The sequence below is a fragment of the Camelus bactrianus genome, chromosome 1 (assembly GCF_048773025.1).
Source record: "Camelus bactrianus isolate YW-2024 breed Bactrian camel chromosome 1, ASM4877302v1, whole genome shotgun sequence".
Lineage (NCBI taxonomy): Eukaryota > Metazoa > Chordata > Mammalia > Artiodactyla > Camelidae > Camelus > Camelus bactrianus.
This window is the reverse complement of record NC_133539.1, coordinates 97,755,160-97,773,836: the sequence shown is the minus strand read 5'-3', so window position 1 is coordinate 97,773,836 and position 18,677 is coordinate 97,755,160. Positions and strand designations below refer to the sequence as shown.

At 39.0% G+C, this 18,677-nt stretch overlaps 1 protein-coding gene across 5 annotated transcripts in view; it reads right to left on the bottom strand.

Annotated features, from left to right (window-relative positions):
- Positions 1–12,921: 12,921 nt before the first annotated feature.
- COMMD2 (COMM domain containing 2) overlaps positions 12,922–18,677 on the bottom strand; it is a 39,576-nt gene continuing 33,820 nt past the window's right edge. For 3 of the 5 annotated variants that reach the window (XR_012509038.1, XM_010970397.3, XM_074369701.1), the window contains one exon: positions 12,922–16,632. Coding sequence is in view for 2 of the 5 variants with exons in the window: in XM_074369701.1 (XP_074225802.1) it covers positions 16,567–16,632 (66 nt within the window). In the remaining 3 variants the exon portion in view is untranslated. Of the gene's footprint in view, positions 18,349–18,677 lie in introns of all 5 variants that reach the window. The other 2 variants (XM_010970396.3, XM_074369707.1) reach the window with 1 other exon arrangement.

The window sequence follows — 18,677 nt, the reverse complement described above, 5'->3', positions numbered from 1 at the left end:
GAGATGATTTCAAGTATATGGGACGATGTGCATAGGTTATATGTAACCTACACCATTTTGTATAAAATAAAACCTATGCCATTTTATATAAGAGACTTGGGCATCCACAGATTTTGCTATCTTGAGGTGGGGTGAGGGGGCCTTGAACCAACTCCCCCCTGATACCAAGAGACAACTGTGTACAGATTTAATCTGCTCCCCCTGATTTAGAACACAAGCTTTGAAATGCCTAGTTCTGCTCTATATTGGGTGAGTAATTTAACCTCCCTAAGTCACAGATTATTCATTTACAAGTTAGAGATAGTATTGTGGCAGTCTGTGACACTGCTGCCCCTCAGTGGACCACCCTTCTGTTGGTCACACCCTTATGGAGACCTTCCCATCTAAATCTGGACTAAGCCAGTGATTTAACTTAACTTGGAAAATGCGACAGTGCAGCCACTCCAGTTCCCTCTTTTAACCCCTAAGAAGGTGTGGAAGTTTCTGCTTTTGTACATTTGGGAGATCTGAGCCACTAGGTAAGAAGTACAACCACTTTGCTGGAGAAACCGCTTGAAGAGGAAGAGGCCCAGAGACTTCTGGAGACAGGGAGTACAGCCATCCAGCATCCGTGCTGAGCCCAGCCCCCAGCCAGCCCACCAGCTGACTGCAACCCCACCAGTGACCAGCAGAGACCAAGAGAAACTTAGAGCCTCGTCCAGCCCAGATTGTAAAAGTTTGAGCAAATAAAATGAAAATTGTTTTAAGCCACTAAACTTTGGAAATTTTTTAAATGCAGACGGGACATTCTAAGGATTAAAAAAAAATCAGATAAAGTTCTTAACACAAATCATGTTGCGTGCTAAAGTGTTAAATAAATAATGGCTGCGATTTGGGCTGAGACCCACAGAAAAGATAGACATATTTTACAGATAAGGAGACTCGCCCAATGAGTTTTAAAGTACGGGAATACCTCATTTTACAGTGCTTCACAGATACTGTGTTTTTTACAAATTGAAGTTTTGTGGCAACCCAGCAAGTCTATCGGCGCCATTTTTCCAACAGCTTTTGCTCAGATTGTATCTCGGTCATATTTTGGTACTTCTCACAATATTTCAAACTTTTTCATTATTATTGTATTCATTATGGTGATCTGTGATTGGGATCTTTGACGCTACTACTGCAAAAAGATTACAATTTGCTGAAGGCTCATCATGTTTAGCATTTTTTAGCAATAAAGTATTTTTTAATTAAGGTATGTACATTGATTTGTTTTGTTTTACTATTTTGCTTCTATGCGTTACTGCATTTTTAGCAGACTACAGTACAGTATAAACATACCTTCTCTATGCACGGGGAAACCGCCCCCCTGCAAAAAATCAAGCAACTCACTTTATTGTGATATTTGCTTTATTGCAGTGGCCTGGAACCAAACTGGCAATATCTGAGGTATTTTGCCTGTATTTTGTCCAAGTATGTGAAATGAATTCATGAAAAAAAGAAAAGAAAAAAACTGGGATTCAGCCGAGTTTGTATCCCTAGATCAGAGTACTTTTTTCTACTCTCCCATCCTGTGAGCCAGGAGTTACTCCCTGGTCTTGTCATTTCAAATCAGTATGATACCTACTGCCTGCCTAGCTCAGAGAAACACCACAGGTTTTTTTAGATAATCAATTAAGAGTAGACTCCTGCCAAGATGTAAACCTTTCCACTTGCAAAGACTGATTTCCAGCTTCCAAATCCTCCCCTCAACATGCTTCCTACCAAGAGCTTCCCTGAGTCATCCGTCCCTCCTCCCTCTCTGTCCACATCCAACCAGTGGCAAGCACTGTCAGTTCTTCCTTCTGGTGTCCCTCGCATCCATCCTTCCTTTCCCACTCCCACAACAGGACCTTATCTCCAGAGGCTCACAGTGGCCTCCTAGTTGGTTTCTTGGCCCCCAGTCTCCCATTTCTGGACTCCCATTTTCATGATGTCATCTCCTGGCTCACAAGCTTTGCACAACTACCCACAAGAGTAAAGGTCAGAGCTATCAATGCAGCATCCAAGGACACACTGCCATCTTCACAGCTTTCTGATCTTAATTTTTACACAACTGTGTCCCTCATCCTCTCCAGCCAGGCTCTGATCCAAGCATATTTGGCCTCGTCCCTTGCTTCACCTATCTCTTTGAACCCTGCTTGAAACTACTGCACTGTCAAGCCTTTGTTAATCTCTCCCTCCTTTCCCCTAAATTCAGGTTGCTCTAGTCTTTTTCACTCCCTTGAAACATAATTACATGTAACACCGCATTCTATTACATTTTAACTTTTACCTCAGTATCTCTTGCCTTGACAACTGGATTGTAAATAGCTGCAGGGCTAGATGCATCTTGCATTTCTTTATGGAATTGCTTCTCTTAAGGTCATAATGCCTTGTTGAGGGAATGATGATCCTTACATGACCTTGCCTGTTCCTCTTCCAGCGCCCACTGGTGTACTCGTAACCATTTGTAAGGTACCTTCTCACTGTTCGCTACAGTTTTGGCACTGCATATGGACTCAACTCCTGAACAGGACGGCAAGCTCTTTGAGGGCAAGTGTAAGAGGACTTCACTTTCTTTTTTCTTTTCCCCATACTTTACAAGGTGTTCTCTACACAGGAGTGTCCAGCCCATGTGGTTGCCTAGCCCAGTGGCTGTTGCCCCAACTATGTCATCTGCCATTTTGCTTCAGGAAAGCCACCCACAAGCTACTTTTCTTAGCTCTGAATTACTGACTTGGTCTGAGTAAATGATTCCAGCTAAGATGAATGGTCAAAAACTTAGACGGATGGGTGAGTCATTAAAAGACTCTGGCCCAGGAGCCCTTGAGGCAGAACCTGCGTGGACTTGCTGAACCAGTATGGAGAAAAGTCCCATAGCAGAGTCACCATTAGCAACTGAAGAGGAGCAAAACAGACAAGGACTTTAAATAGGTAAGAGTTTGAATAATAATAAAGAGTCCAGAAAACTGTTGAAGATTGATCTTTATTTCAACAGGAGGATAAGGGCTGACCTGTTCCTTGACAAATTGGACATGGCATTTGTGTACTCATAATTTATTACATCCCAAGAGTCTCAGCACAGTGTCTAGCATATAGCGAGTTTGCAAATTCTTACAAGGATTGGTGGTGCCACTCATTTTTGCATTTACTCTCTCCAGGTGCAGTTCTCATTGTCAGGCTTCACTTTGGTTTTCCTATTAAGTCCATCAGTTGGATGATCATAAGGAAGATAATTTTGATTATGGTGATGATGGCTGGGACTGTGTTCTGCCTAATGTTATCTATTTCTTCAGCAATGCAGTTGGACCAGAGGAGAAGGAATTTCTGAGATTTAGTCTTTACATGGGTACTGTGCACAAGTTTTTTATCCTTTAATATTTTCACGATTTTTTTTTTTTGGACTAGAGAAAATAATTTTAAATGGAAAAAGTTAATTAATACTTTTCTTAAGAAAGAAAAATATACTTCTGAAAACTTAACATAAACTGTGGTTTAGAGGTTAACTAGCCTCCTGCATTGCAAAGTTGCCAATTGCAGCATAAATTATAGGAGGGGAAAATTAGAAGCTTCTTGAACATTTAACATGAGATTGGCTAGTATATGTGACAGCTCAATATATCCAATGAAATATTTGGTAGCTATCAGAAATAGTATTTATGAAGACAATGCACCAATGTGAAAAAGATAATTTTTAAAATAATTTTGATGAAAAAAAAATCCAGAAACAAACATCAATATCATAATTACAACTTTGTTCAAAAACATGGGGAAAAAATGAATGAAACTGAGATGCTAACGTAATACAAAAAAAAAAAAAAACCTACATAAAAATAAAAAAGATAAGTGTGTCTCTCTGTGTATTTAGATCTGTGTAAATCTATAAATGTGTAACATAATAGAGAAATTGAATCATTGCTCTCAGAAGCCCAAACTCTATTATTAATACTATTTTGGGTGTGATGAAAGAACTAATTAGCACTGTTTTGGAGGAAATTCAAGGTGGTCAGTATTATTCATATATTTAAGAAATATATATGTATTTTTTGAGTGCCCACTGTGTGCAAGACCAGAAGTGGTCTTTCACACTGATCTTGGAAGAGTTTGCCACCTGACAGGGCATTCATTGGTTGACGAAGTCATTCAGCTCCTCCCTCTACCCAAATAAGTCCCAGATCTGGTTACAGCAGCTGTTCAAGCCACTTCTCTCCCCTGGTCTTATTTGTCATGTTGACCAGAGCCAAGCACAAACAAGCTCTCCTATTATCTCTCTGTCTCAGAACTGTCCAGACTCAAGTGAGGTTACTTTTCGTGCCTGGTCAAGAAAGGTCAACTCATGGTTTGGAGCCAAGGACACGAGGAGAGGACCAGCCAGCCCAAGACAGGGTGGAGAGAGGAACCAGGAGGCAAATGCTGACCCTATGGACATAAGTTCAACTCACACATGCTTAAAAACAACAAAGGTGTCCTTTAAAATATATATATTTGCAGTTAATCTTCAATAAGAGGGTGAATTTATTCTTATACAGTGTCTGCCATACAATAATTCCTAATTTGATTGTATGATTATAGACATTTCCACCTAGTTATAATTAAAAGTTATTAGTATTTCAATTACTATAATAAGAGTAATGTTTATATAATATTTTACAGACTACAAAACAATTTCACATGTACAATCACACAGGTATCTCACAGTCACTCTAAGAATTGCAGGCAAGGCTTACTAGAACTCCTATTTTGCAGATTAGAAAACAAAGGTTCAGAAAAATTTGTGCCTTGCCAAAGGTCACTGAGTTCTAATAGAAGAGCTAGAATTCAAACCCTCTAATGCCTCCAGGCTCTCAAATTATATTTCTCATATAACTTCTTAACTGAACCAGAGTCTTAATTCTTTCTCCTTCATGAGCATACAGAATTCTGTTTGTTCCTCAAAAAAAAAAAAAAAAAAAAAGTGGGGAGAGAAGATATTTTTAAAGTTATTTTTTCTCCACTGACTTACAGAATCATTTCACAAATGCTTTATCATCTAGTGGCCATTCAGTGCACTGAAAAATAGAAATTTAGTTGTCTTCTTCCTCTCATTAAGTAAATGAAAACTCAAATGTGTTGGAGGTAACTTAAAATGCAATCAAGTCCTGATTAATGGAGTATTTGTGTGTATTAAAGAATCCTTCTGTGTTGTGACTCATCACTACTAATTAATGTGGAACAGGCAGTCCTTGTTTGTTCTTTTTTTTTTTTTTAAGGGTTGCAGTCCTAAAGTCATTTCGTAAATTGGTCATTTGGAACTCAATGTATTTTGTTTTAGAAAAAAATATATCACTAATGATGGCTAGGCACTATACCTTAGCCATATAACTCAGGGCTCTCACAGCACCCAAGCCTTAGAGCCCCCAAACCTCAGTCTGTCCTGATCCTCAGACTGTCTTTCTAGATCCTTTGAGGGCTGGTGTGAGGAAAGAGAACACAGAAAACAGGCATATTTCTTCCTGTAGTGAGAAGAAATTCCTATAGGACCAAAGTGCTTCCTGTGAGTCCAGGACTACTTGGTTGGGCAAATTCACATTTTCTGTGTCATACGCTTGCCAGGAGTGGGAGGAAAAGTCATTAAGACTCCTCCTGGCTGCGGGTAAAAAGTTATGTTCTCTTAAGCAAAAGGGAGCAATTACAAGAATACTGCATAGAACTTGACAAAGTCCATCTCTCTCTCTCTTTCCCCCTATGCTTCTCGCTGCATATCTACTTCATTCTTCTTTGGCACCCAGCTTTTTCTGCTCTTCAATCCACATGGCACATGATTGTCTACACCTCACATTATATCATATGCAGTTCCTCTTAAAAAATAAATGGACTTTTGCCTCAAGTCTAAATCCCCAGGGAAAGGTGTCTGATTGGTTTCACTTGAATCAGGTCTATCCCGGGACCAATCACCTTTGATGGGGGTGGGGGCTAGGAATGAGAGCAAGGTCAAGAATCAGTGCAATGAGCATGATTCTAAAGGGAAGGCAGGAAGCTCTCAGGAAAAAGGCTCAGGCAGGGAACCCCAGAGATGGAAGAGCTGCCTATGTTCATATGTTGGCATTTCTAAGCATGAACACGAGTCTTTCAGCTCTTTGCCTTTTAGAAACAAATCACCAACAAAATACTTAGAGGTATCACATTGTGCCCTTACAGTCAATTTAAGGACTACACGGGCACCAACCTAGTGGCTGTGCATCGTAGTTCTACTGAATCATTGTCTCCCAATTTTGGGGCAAAGATTTTAGGCAAGAGACATTTTCTTGTTTATTCTGTGTGTTTTCTCCCACCTGCCATCATTTTTGTGTTTCACAGGAGGGAAAAGAATCTGAAGATACTTGAAAAGAGACTTGGAACACCTTGAGGAAATGCAAACAAAACAAAACAAAACCCAAAAAACTGAAAGAGAAGTTCTCTGAGATGTAGCCACAACCCTACTAAAAAATTCTGTAATTTCTGTCTATTAATCTGCCAATCAAGGCTCTTCCTGGTATTGATTGCACAGCCCGGAATTCAAGGTTAGAGATAATAAGGTAATTCAGTATGACTGGCAGACACTGCATCTATAAATAAAGCTGGTTAACGGCTTTAAAGGAAAAAAGTTTCTACATTTTCAGTCGTCCACTTCTCTTGCAAAAATGAAAAGACTGCCTTATTTTCAATTAAATACGGTAACTCGTATCTTTCAATGAGGAATGACCAAGTTCTCTGATGTTGATTTAAATACATCTCAGGTGAGAAATCTCTCTCCTATATGCCCCAGGGTTAGGTATATTGAGGTGTCCAAGAGCCCACGCTTCATTACTTCGTATCACAAGCTAAGGTTTTAAGTTAGAAGTGATGGGTCCCATTCTTAGAACAAAATTAGTCACCAATGGAGAGAGACTCTTTTGATGAATTCTCTGACAACCGTGGAGCAATAGTTATATTGATTCTTCCACATAAGCTCTACTCACCAAAAAAACGTCACATGGGTTTCAAAATGTTTTGTGTTACTGATTGAACACCCCAAGAAACAAATCTCAGTTTGTTAGGCTGAAAAGACAGACAGAATCTGGTGGTAAATTTCATCCTTACTAATGAATCCTCCCTTTGACTTTCGGAGCAGCTTGGCCAAATGAGTTCAGAGACCAAACTTTACAGCCTCCAAAGAAAACTGTTGGTATGGGAGAGACCCAGCCCATTTTACCTAAAATTACCAAAAGCCTTTGTGCAGAATCCAAGTGTTTACCTTTAGTCAGTCTTTTCTATTTCATCACTGCCAGGAGATTTGTTTTCGTAGGAGAGGCAATAAGAACCCCACATGTAGATGTTTTCCTACCCAGACTTACTAACTTGCAAGGGAACCTCCTCAGTGGCCACAAAATCTCACCAAGGAAAATCCCAACCAAGTTTATTCCTGTACCGGGTCCATTAATACACAGCTTGGGGCAGAGTGTGTAGCCCGTCTGGAAACAAGAGTGCTCTTTCTTCTATTTATCACAAAGCCATCTGAACTCAAAAGGACCTCACTTAAATCAGGAATTTCTATTCTTCTGGAAATGTCATTTCCTTTGAATTTGCACTTCTGTGGTTTAAAGGAGACAAACAAACAGGATTCCTATCACTAGAATGCAATGGGAAGGGGAAAGGGAGGGAACCATAAATGTAATCCAGGAAAACTTTGAAGGTGAACTTGCCCTTTTGCAAATAGACAAAATAGACCTCTATTTCCCTAGTATAAGTTCTGGAAGACACTAACACATCCTGTGACTCCTCTGCAGAGTTAAATGATGGTAAACTGGCCCACAGAGATACCTGTATTTATCCAGTGTTTAAACTCTCCATCAAGGGAAAACAAATTAAGAAAAACAAATGGTTACTTGGAAAATAACTACAAGCATGATTTGTGGGTCAGTTCAGATCCACCAGGAAGCAGACACCAAGATGGAATTAGAAGAGCAAGAGATGCACTGGGGGAAATGGCTGTAAAGAATTGAGGGGAGAAGGAAGAAGAGCAGGCAGGAGAGTCTTCGGATTGCAGTGCGGACAGGACACCTGAGAGAGGAGGAGAGAAGGAAGGATGGGTGTGAAGAGCTTCAAACTGCAGTGCAGTTCTGAGAAAGTCCTGGCCAGGCCAACGCGGAGCTCTGACACAATGATTGACTGACAGGGTCCCACGATGTGCAGGAATGGCCTGGCTGCAGCCACCCACTGTGCGCAGTCATTGGCAGGAGAGCATCAGCTGTCAACTTCACAGCTGTGGCAGTGGGGGCTGCCAGCTCCATGCTCTCCTCACAGCAGATTCTCTGCTGAAGGGAGCCCTGAGCAGTGAACCCGCACAGTTTTCACCAGGGTCTATACAGACTGCAACACGTGGACGGGCTTCTCCATCTATTCCAGGATGCAGTTCTTCCAAAGTGCCTGTGGACCTCTCCTCCTGAGGGGAAACTTAGAAGAGGGACATTAGTGACTCAAGCCACAGCAGTGACTCAAGCCACAGCCCCTGTGTCTGCATTTGGTCTTGAGGCCACAGCTGGCACTTACTCTCTCCTCCACGATCCCCTCTGAAGTCTCCACATCCTAGGATGTCACCTCTGCAGGTTTTGCTGGCTTGCTTACCTGGTGGTGCAACTCAAGCCTTCACTCCGAGGAAGTCCAAGCCCTTGGAATCATCCCTTCTCAAATCGGAGCTGTTGTGTATGTCCATCCATTGTTATAATCGGGAAAGCAAATCCCCAGAGGCACCAAGTGATCACCTGGTTACGCTCATTGCTCTCCGACTCCACCCCAAACCCTGCATGTGCAGTAATAGCTGCAGCTTCTCCCACATCTTAGGGTCATTGATTCTGGCCAGAATGGTGGTAACTCTTCTCACCTGGCGGTTGTGGGCACAGGAGTCTAAAGTGCCTGCGTGGCATTCATTAATGACAGTTCAATGATTCCCGTTGTGCCCTCTAGCAAGAGTGCACAACCTAGGGGACCTGGACCTCTAACTCTACAAAGCCCAAATTTGTGAGGAGGAGAAGCATAAAGTTCCCTAATGGGTCACTGGCAGCGATGATAAATGGGCCTCCTCTTGCTTCCACCCCTTTGTTCTTGTGCCGCCCGTGTGTTCTTCTTCTAAGTTACATAATATCTAAGGTCTCCGACTTAGTGTATACACTGCACCCTCAAGGATGCCACTTCATCCCTGCACCTTCAGTGGTGCCTTCTGTCAGTTTAGCTAATTCTAGATACTGAGGTATGTAATACAACCAGTGGGCCCGACAGCTAAAGGGTAATTTCTACACCTTCTTTGTGGCCAAGTGGATTCCTGGATGGGATGCTATGTTGTGTGGGATTTTATGCCTATGAATCAGATATTCTGTAATTTTCCAGATAGTGGTGCTAACTGAGGCTCTGTGGGCAAGAAAAGCAAACTCAGATCTAGAATACATTTCTACTCCTGTGCAGATAAACTGGATGGAAGAAGCCCACTGTAGTCAACTTGCCAAGTGGCCGGTTGGACTCTTCCAGGAATAGTACCATATTGGAGGCTCAGTCTCTGTTGCTGGTATATTGGACATTTGGAAGCAGCAGGAACTAGATTGGCTTTGCTTTTGGTAAGTGGGAGTCCATGCTCTTGGGCCCATGAATGGCCTCTGTCTCCATCAACTTTTGTTGAAAAAATTATGTACCTTCCAAAGAAAAAAACAAAAACAAAAACAAAACCCAATATTTGATTCTGTCTTTGTATATTTCAAGGACCAGCCCATAGTTTCTAAAGTAACCTAAATTTTTTTACATGTAAGATAAAATTATTTTTATAATTTTTAGTTTTGAGTTTTAGATATAGTCCAAGTCAAACTTCTTCCTCTGAAATTCTGTTCCCTTTTTGAGTAGATAAACTTCAGTGGTTTTTCTCCCACTACTTTTGAGAAAAGGTCCTCCTATAATCCGCACACGCTTTCATCTTTCATTAGAAAGTGAAGCAACGGCAACATCAATTAAAATGACTTCAGAGACAGTATTTTCCCAGCTTTCTTAGAAAGCCTGTTATGTCAAGTGGTATTAAATCTGAGATCTCTACAAGAGCATTAGTTTTTTTGCCTTAGATTTTAGGGCAAGATGCATCTGTAGTTATCTCCAGCTACTCTTTCATCAAAGAGCTATCAAGCACCTGTTTAGTGCGAGGCAGATCCCAAGATCTATGGGAATCATAAAGATGAACAGACACTGTGATGAAAGCATTAATATATGTGTTTTCTTTCAAGGTGGCTGTGATGTTTATACCATCACCTCCACCATCACTGCTATCACTATCAACACCACCTCCACACCTCTCTCACCACACTTACTACCTCCACCACCACCATCAGCAGCCTCATAGGTCTAACAGCATAAAACACATTTACTGTGAAAACTAGAATTAAATAAAGAACTTTAACCTAAAGCTTTTTTGGAAAACAGTATCTCTTACGCTTTTAATTTTGTACTTTTCTTGCTGTGTATCACATATTGCCAGATGATACACACCAATACATTGAAATTTTCAGGGCAGCTCTTCCAGCATTTTGACATGCTTAAGAGGAGATATTAAGTGTGAAGAAAATCATAGAAATTACTTATTCCAACTCCCACATTTTTTAGATGAGGAACATAAACCTCAGAGAGGTGAAGTGACTTGTCCAGGTCAGATGAGTAGACAAGGACAGATCAAAATAAGAACTCAGTCTTCCTAAGTTTCTCACTGCCCACGGTCTTCCTCCTTCCTACTCACTTGCTGTAAGAGGACTAAGTAAGGGACTGTCAATCCAGCCAGACAAAAAAGTTATCACACCTATTAGGCAGACAGAAACTCTCTGAAGGACAGAAGAAACTGCAAATCCTCTCCCAGAAGTCCTTTGTCAGCTCAGTTTGTGGCGGGTTATGTAAATGAGGAGGCCCTGTATGAGAATGAGGTTATGAGTTTCCTGGGGATTAAGCATGATAATGCGGTGTGCCCAGGGAAGAAAATGATACTTTGCACTTGTATACCTTTCACCCAGCCAACAATAATAAATAAGACTTTGTACTTTCAGCCAAATATCGCAAAGTTCTCAACAAATGTTTAACTCACGAATCCTCAGAACAATCCAAAGGAAAATTTTTGAAAGAAAAGAAAGAATCCAATTCTCATTCTCACGATTCAGTGGGAAAACCTCAGGTCAGAAGAAATGAGTCCACACTTACCAGAGTGACACTGCTGGCAGGACTCTTGAAGCGCAAAGGCATTCCTGTGTCGAACACTGTCTAAGGTGACCTAGACACAGGATTTTCAAAAGGGCAGAGGTGAACCAGAAAAGCCCCTGCTTGTTCTTCCAGCCCAATGAATCTATGAAGCTTTCAAAAGAGGTTTGGTTTTTTAAAGGTTCTTTGAAGTCTCTTCAAAGATTTTTGGCATGTCCCCTAAAATAATTCTTTAAAACCCTGCAACCCTTCAAAAAGTTTTTAGTTGATGTCTAAGATGTTTCATATGTTTGAATAATTGGAAAGGTTGTGATTTCCAATATATTATTAATACAGGTATTTTAAAATAAACTATCACAGTACTCTCTTTAAAAGATTCACTTGCATTTAAAATCCAAGCAATGTGATGCCCACCATCATCCATTTAAAAATACATAAACAAATTCTGTAACAGTTAGAAATTTTACATCATTCTCCTTTCTCCTTAAGCTCAGTAAAATTTTTTTTTAATTGAAGTATAGTTGATGTGTAATATTATGTTACAGGTGTACAATATAGTGATCCAGTTTTTAAAGGTTATACTCCATTTACTGTTATTGTAAAATATTTGCTATATTCCCTGTGTTGTACAATCTATCTTTGTAGCTTATTTGATATCTAGTAGTTTGTATCTCTTAATCCCCTAGCCCAGTATTGGCCCTTCTCCCTTCTCCCCACTGATAACTACTAGTTTGTTCTCTGTATCTGTGAGTCTGCTTAAACTCATAATTTTATCTCACTTCTCCTACATACTTCAAAGGTCTAATAATTCATTGTTAAAAAAAATTTGTAAGTTAAATATGGAAATATCATATACTTTGTTGGGTTGAGCTGTAATAACAAATAGGTGGAAGCATGACTTGGCTCAACACAATTTCTTTCCTTCTCTCATGATAGTCCTGGGTGAGGTGCTCAAATAAGGAAGATGCTCTCCTCCACACAGTGATTAGGGGACCCAAGTGCCTTCCATCAGTGGCTCCACTATCCCCAATGATTAGGATCTAGCTGGTGGGCCTATTTTTAGGTGTCCTGGGAGCTAACAATAGATTTACCTTTTTAAATAACTGCTTTAAAAAAAGCAAGCAGAATATGAGACAGAGGCCTTCTGTGGCCTGCAAAGCCCACAGTAATTATTGTCTTGCCTTTTACTGAAGTTTGCCAGGCTTCTCCTGGAGACTCATTTTTTTGTATTTATTTATTTAATTTTGTTTGTGGGGTTTTTTTGTTTGTTTTTTTGAGGGATGTAGTTAGGTTTATTTATTTAATTAGTTATTTTAACGGAGGTACTGGGGATTGAACCTAGGGCCTCGTGCATGCTAAGCAGGCACTCTACCACTGAGCTATACCTTCCCTGATGGAGATTCATTCTTGACAGCATTTAGTTTGTAAATGGAGAAGCAAAGAGTGCAGGGATGAGATTTTCAGGAACAGGCCTGGAAGTGACCCACATCAATTCTATTCACATTCTGTTGCCCAGAACAACTACATGGCTACCCCTTGCAGCAAGGGAGACAGTGAAATGTAGGCTGGGTGTGCACCCAAGAAGGGGAGAACAAATTTGGGGAGGCAGCTCATAGATTCTAAAGTGTCAAAAAGAATTTTATCATTATAATTATTAGTAGTATAAAATTTATCAAAATAACCCACATATAGGACAAATTCAGATAAACATTAAACATAAAAAGTAAAATGTTATTAAAGTTGCAGTTCTTAATAAGGCGAGACTGTTTACTTTTCAATTAGTTCATGTGTCCCAAGTTAGAGCATCAATTTCATTCCTACTTTTCATTTTTATGAATTTTTCTCCGTTTTATTGAGATATAATTGACATACAGCACTGTGTAAGTTTAAGGCATACAGCACAATTGATTTACATACATTATGAAATGATGACCACAATAAGTTTAGTGAACATCTACCATCTCATATGAATACAAAATAAAAGAAAAAAATGTATTTTTCTTTGTGATGAGAACTCTTAGGATTTACTCTCTTAACAATCTTCATATATAAACATACAGCAGCGCTAATTATATTAATCATGTTGTACATTACATTTGTAGTACTTATTTATCTTATAATTGGGAGTTTGTGCCTTTTGACTGCCTTCATCCAATTCCTCCTTCCCCCACCCCTAAACCTCCTCTTGTAACCAAAAATCTGGTATCTTTTTCTATGAGTTTGTTTGTTTTTGAAGTATAATTGACCTACAACATTATATGAGTTTCTGGTGCACAAAACAGTGATTTTATACATTACAAAATGATCTTCACTCCTTTTTATAAACATTACCGCCAAGAAAATTTTACAGAAATAAAAGGATGAGAATGCAAGAAGCATTTTAAAAAGGCAATCTTAACTAAATTATGTGAACGTCATACTTTTATAACAAATAATTTTATCATCTATCATAAAAAAATTTGCTTTAATAATCCATCAGTTAACAACTCAACTGAGGACTCCTTCAATTTTATGGAAAGTTTTTTTTTATTAGAAACAAACTGACTTGCAAAATGATTTGATACCCAGTTACAAAAGCCATTTACTTCTGCAATTTCTGGGAGGTTTGCTAACATTTCTACTAAGATTTAGTCATTTAAATGACTACCTCTAATCTTTTCCAATTAGAGGTGCCTTATATACTCTGAAAAAATTTTAAAAATATGTTTGCCAGTATATTATTTTCAAAAAAATTCTAGTTTTTAAATAATATTTTTGTCAAAAGTTTGTAGCTACTGATTTAGCTCATTTCTCTTATAGGAAATACTTTCCATACAGACTAATTGGAAAAGGCAGTCCTCACTGTCAAACCAATCAGATAAATCAGGTAAACACATGTATTCCATTGGAAAAAGTCTAAATTTATTTATCAGTTCAAATCAAGTTAAAATGCAATTTGAAGAATAGTATGAAACCACAGAGAAATTATGGAACACGCCTTGTAAGATAAATTACTAAAAGTCATACATCAGGATGTAGAGCTAATGTAATTATTTTACCAATTTAAAATGTATAAAACAATTTAAAAATGCTATTTCTCATTACTTAATTTGTAATAATACAATAAAATGTGGCTGAAATATTAGTTACTTACGAGGTAAGGAATAATGCAAGTCCTAGTATTTCTTTGGTAAATGTACATGTGTGTAGGTAATGGACTCTGGGGGAGAAAACTGAATCAAAATCACACATAAAAATCAGAATATAATCTATTAAGGTTTTAAAAACTTATTAACTTTCCTATTTGTTTAATGAAAGAGAAGAACTATCAACTGCTAAAAACTATTTGGCAGCTAGCATATATTTTATTTTGCATTAATATTTTAAAAGAGTAAATAAGATGAGAATTGACTACCACTGTAAAAACATTCCATGATATAATTTCATACATGTAAGTTTTTATTACTCTATTCAGTGATACCCACCTTATATAAAAAAAAGCATGTGAAATTTTATCCATGAGTTTTATCTAGTATAGTAGAGAATACAGCAGTCTCATAAAACATTTTATTTATATTAAAAAGAATTTTCCTATCACCCCCTAATTTGCAGAAGTTTAGACAGCATCATTCACACTCTCTTCTAGTGAATGTGGACAGCACTTGAACACACGTAAGAGACTCCAGCGTGTGCCCATCAATTATGCCCCTCAGCCCTGCATCAGCACCAGAAACCTGTACTGCTCCCTCTCACGGGGATGACTCTTTCCAACCAATGACACCACCCAGGACGGAATTTTGACAATAACTGAAAACAAATGGCAGACACCATTTTCAGCATTTCAAATGTTATTTACTTTGTGGTCATGGGTCTCTCCCTCAAGAGTTACACATTTTTTGACAGTGATCAGATGTTTCACCTCTGCACTCCACAACTATCTGAATACAGAGCTTCTAGCACAGGCCCAAATTCCCCAAGTATAAAGCCACACCTCACCCTTCATGGAAAGACCCGTCTGGTATTTTCCTTAATCATAAAGGAGGCTTTCCCAAAATCAAAACTTCAAATCATCCCTTTGTTTGCCTCTTCCCTCACTCCCCAGAGCTTCTCAAGATCCTGGAGGCAATATTCCAAGGCAAGATTCAGGATGAGTAAGGAGAACAGAGATTACTTCGAAATGGAGGATGAAAATAAAGAATTTGTATTAAAACATAAGGCTAGTTTTCAGAAAGAATAAGTTGAAAACCTGGAAACTGGCTGTACACCAGAAATCCACACAATATTGTAAACTGACTATACTTCAATGAAAAAATATATATATAAACAAACAAAAAAAAAACCTGGAAACTAATGCTGTTTAAAAAAAAAAAAGTGTACATATACTTCTTCAAAGTTGCTTAACCCAATTGGAAGATTGCTCTTTTAGGGAGATTTCTGTAGGTCATGCCTTTGGTTAGACAAAATAAATATTTAGGAGAGAACACGTATCTGTGTTTTCTAGTACAGCTGAAAGCTAATATATCTGGTGCCAGCCTTTTACATTCCAAGCTCTCTGGTTCTTTCAACTCTTATGTTTTATGATTTGAAAATTCTATGTTAAATTTGAATGTTTTTCTGAAGGTCAGGGAGAACCAATGACATTTTTTTAACAGAAGGGCACTGTGGCAAGGCAGTGTTTCTGGAAGATGAATCTGGCAACTTTGTGTAAGGTGGGCTGTGTGGGAAAGAATATTGGGAGACCAGTTAGGAAGCTCTTATACTTGTCCCTGAGGGAGGTTACAAGGGCTTGGACTAAGGAGGTAGGAGGAAACTAGAGTGACCTATCTTCCTTCTTTTTATTTCCCACGCCTTTCTAGTTAGTAGAACTAATTTTATTTGGGTATCCATACCTCAGGGATAATGACCTTATGCCTAGCTCAGGGGCAAGCCATTTATGATAATATTATACTCCTTGGCTATTATAAAAATGAGCATATGACCAAGTTTTGGTCAATGACGTCTGCTAGGGACTTCTAGGAAAGATGTCTTCATTCCTACCAGATGTACATGAGGAGATGCCTTCCACTTTATCTGCACATTGGAAGACTGGCTGTGATGCCTCGATCTCTGGCAGCCATCTTATAACCAGAAGTGCAGCTGGCCTGAAGATGGACGAAGAGAAAGATGGGAACAACTGGGGTTCTTGATCATGTTGTTCAGCCACCCAGCCTCTTAATTTTTGAGCTTGTATCATCAAAAGAATAAAGGCACTGACCAGAGGAATGAGGAAGGCCAGAGGAAAGGAAAGACTCTTTTCTTCTCCTTATGAGACTCCAAGAAACACATGTTAGACTTTTCTCTATAGTCCAACTATATCTTACCCTCTATTCTGTTCACTCATTGTCTCATCAGCTGTGTCCAATCCACTATTATACTCCAATCACTCAGTTTCAGTTTTGGAATCTGTAAAATGGGGACAAAAAGTGTAGGCTAGAAACTAACAGAACATTGTAAGTCAACTATACTTCAACAACAAAAAGAAAAGAAGGCTAAGCACATATTACTGGCCTTTTTCCTGCCTCAAATCCTAAGAAAAGATAAAAAAAATTAAATTAAATTAAATTGAAGCAACAACCTAGAGGCTTAAGGACATAATGTATAGAAAGTTCTTGGTACCTCTGCAAGTATTACATAAAACTGTTAGCAATGATTAACTCCAAGAAGGGCAATCACAAAGCTGGGGGCCAAGGAGAGAGGGAGTCTAACTTTGGTATCCTTCAGAACCCTTGGACACGTATAGACTATTCACAAAAACAAGTAAATCACAAAGAAAAATTGTGCCTTGCACACATTAGGTATTCGCAAAAGTTGAGTTTCCTTCATAGGTGACAAGCCTACTACACCTGGGTGAGCACCCACACCAGGACTGGAACACAGGACTCCAAATCTTGGTAGTTTTTCTACTAGGCAGGGATAGTTTTAGACAAAAAGGCAGCCCAGGTAAGTAGCACCCTCAGCTGACTCCTTCTGCGTCCCGTGTTTGTGTCATCTGTGTATCTGTATTGGAAGGTGATTTGCTGGGCTGTGATCACTGTCACAAAATTGTATATACTTGCATTACAGAACAGACAAGTTTGCCTTTTATTTTGTTATATATCATCAAGAATAGACTACGTTTTCTCTTGGCACATCTGAAATGTGCCCGACATTCAAAATGAACACTGCACAAACAATACAAAAAGTCTTATGGACATTGTCTATTGTCTGCTGGGCCTGGCAGGCTGGCTCATGCTGAACTTCTGAGAAAAATTCTAAAAATCCTGTTTTTAAGTACACTTTAATTTTTAATAACTTTGTGACCTCAGGTAAGTTACTCAACCTCTCAAGACAAGATTTTTCATGCAAAATGGCTGTAATAAAACCACCGCAGGATTGTTCGAGAGGATTAAATGAGACTATGTATGTAAAGCATCCAGCAAATAGTAGGCACTAAGGAAAAGCAATTATTATGATTCTTAGATCTTCAAAAGCAGCTTTCCTCAACTTCGCCCTTGCAAACCAAAAAAAATGCTATCAGACACATTCTGATTGACCAATAAAATAACAAGCAAGTTTAGTCTTCCTTTAACCTATGGAGGTCAAAAATCAGTTAAGGAACTTCAGTTTTGACTACTGTTTACCAGGCTGGCCATGGCATTTCTGAGCTCTGCTGATTCTGTTTTGCTGTAAGACTGGCCACATGCCACACAGTCCAGACCCACTCAAGTTACTGTCTGAGCCACCCCCTGTGAAATCAGCTCTGCCAGGAGGATATCAGTGGTGGGAATCCTCATTCCGGCACATAGCATTTACCACGGACCTAAATCCTAGCTTGTGTGTTACTCATCTTGTTACACCCCTGCCTCCACTCCACCCTAACTCCACATTTCTCCCCACACCTCACTCAACAAAAAGAAGGTAGAATATAAAGTCTCACAGCACAATAGATAATGAATGTAAAGGTTTTCTCATTATAGAGATTTTAGTCACTCAGAGATTTCTCTCTTCGAGTTGCCAGGATCCAAGCTGAAATGAGTGGATTTAGGGACTTATATTTGGAAGCCTCTGGTGTGAAGGAGTGTGTCACAAACTGGGAGCCTGGACTTCAGCGCCCATCTGGGGCACACATGTTGTTTACATCTGTAACCACATAAAAGGTGATGAGCAACCGAAGCGAGTTTTGCCAACAAACAGAAACATTTACCACGCAGCAGTTATAATGCCCAAAATATCAAAAAACTGTTTGGAAGTTAATGAATACATTTACAAAATTATTCTACATAGATTAGTTGATCTCATCAGAATTCTTTGACTTGGAATTCTGGCACAGAAAATCTAATTTTTCAGAACAAATCATTATATTAAGAATATCTTTTAAAAAAATACTGATTAAAGATGGCTAACTGAACAAATGCATTTAACCCCTCTCCCAAATCTCCATTAAAATAGAATTAAAGAGATTTGTAAAA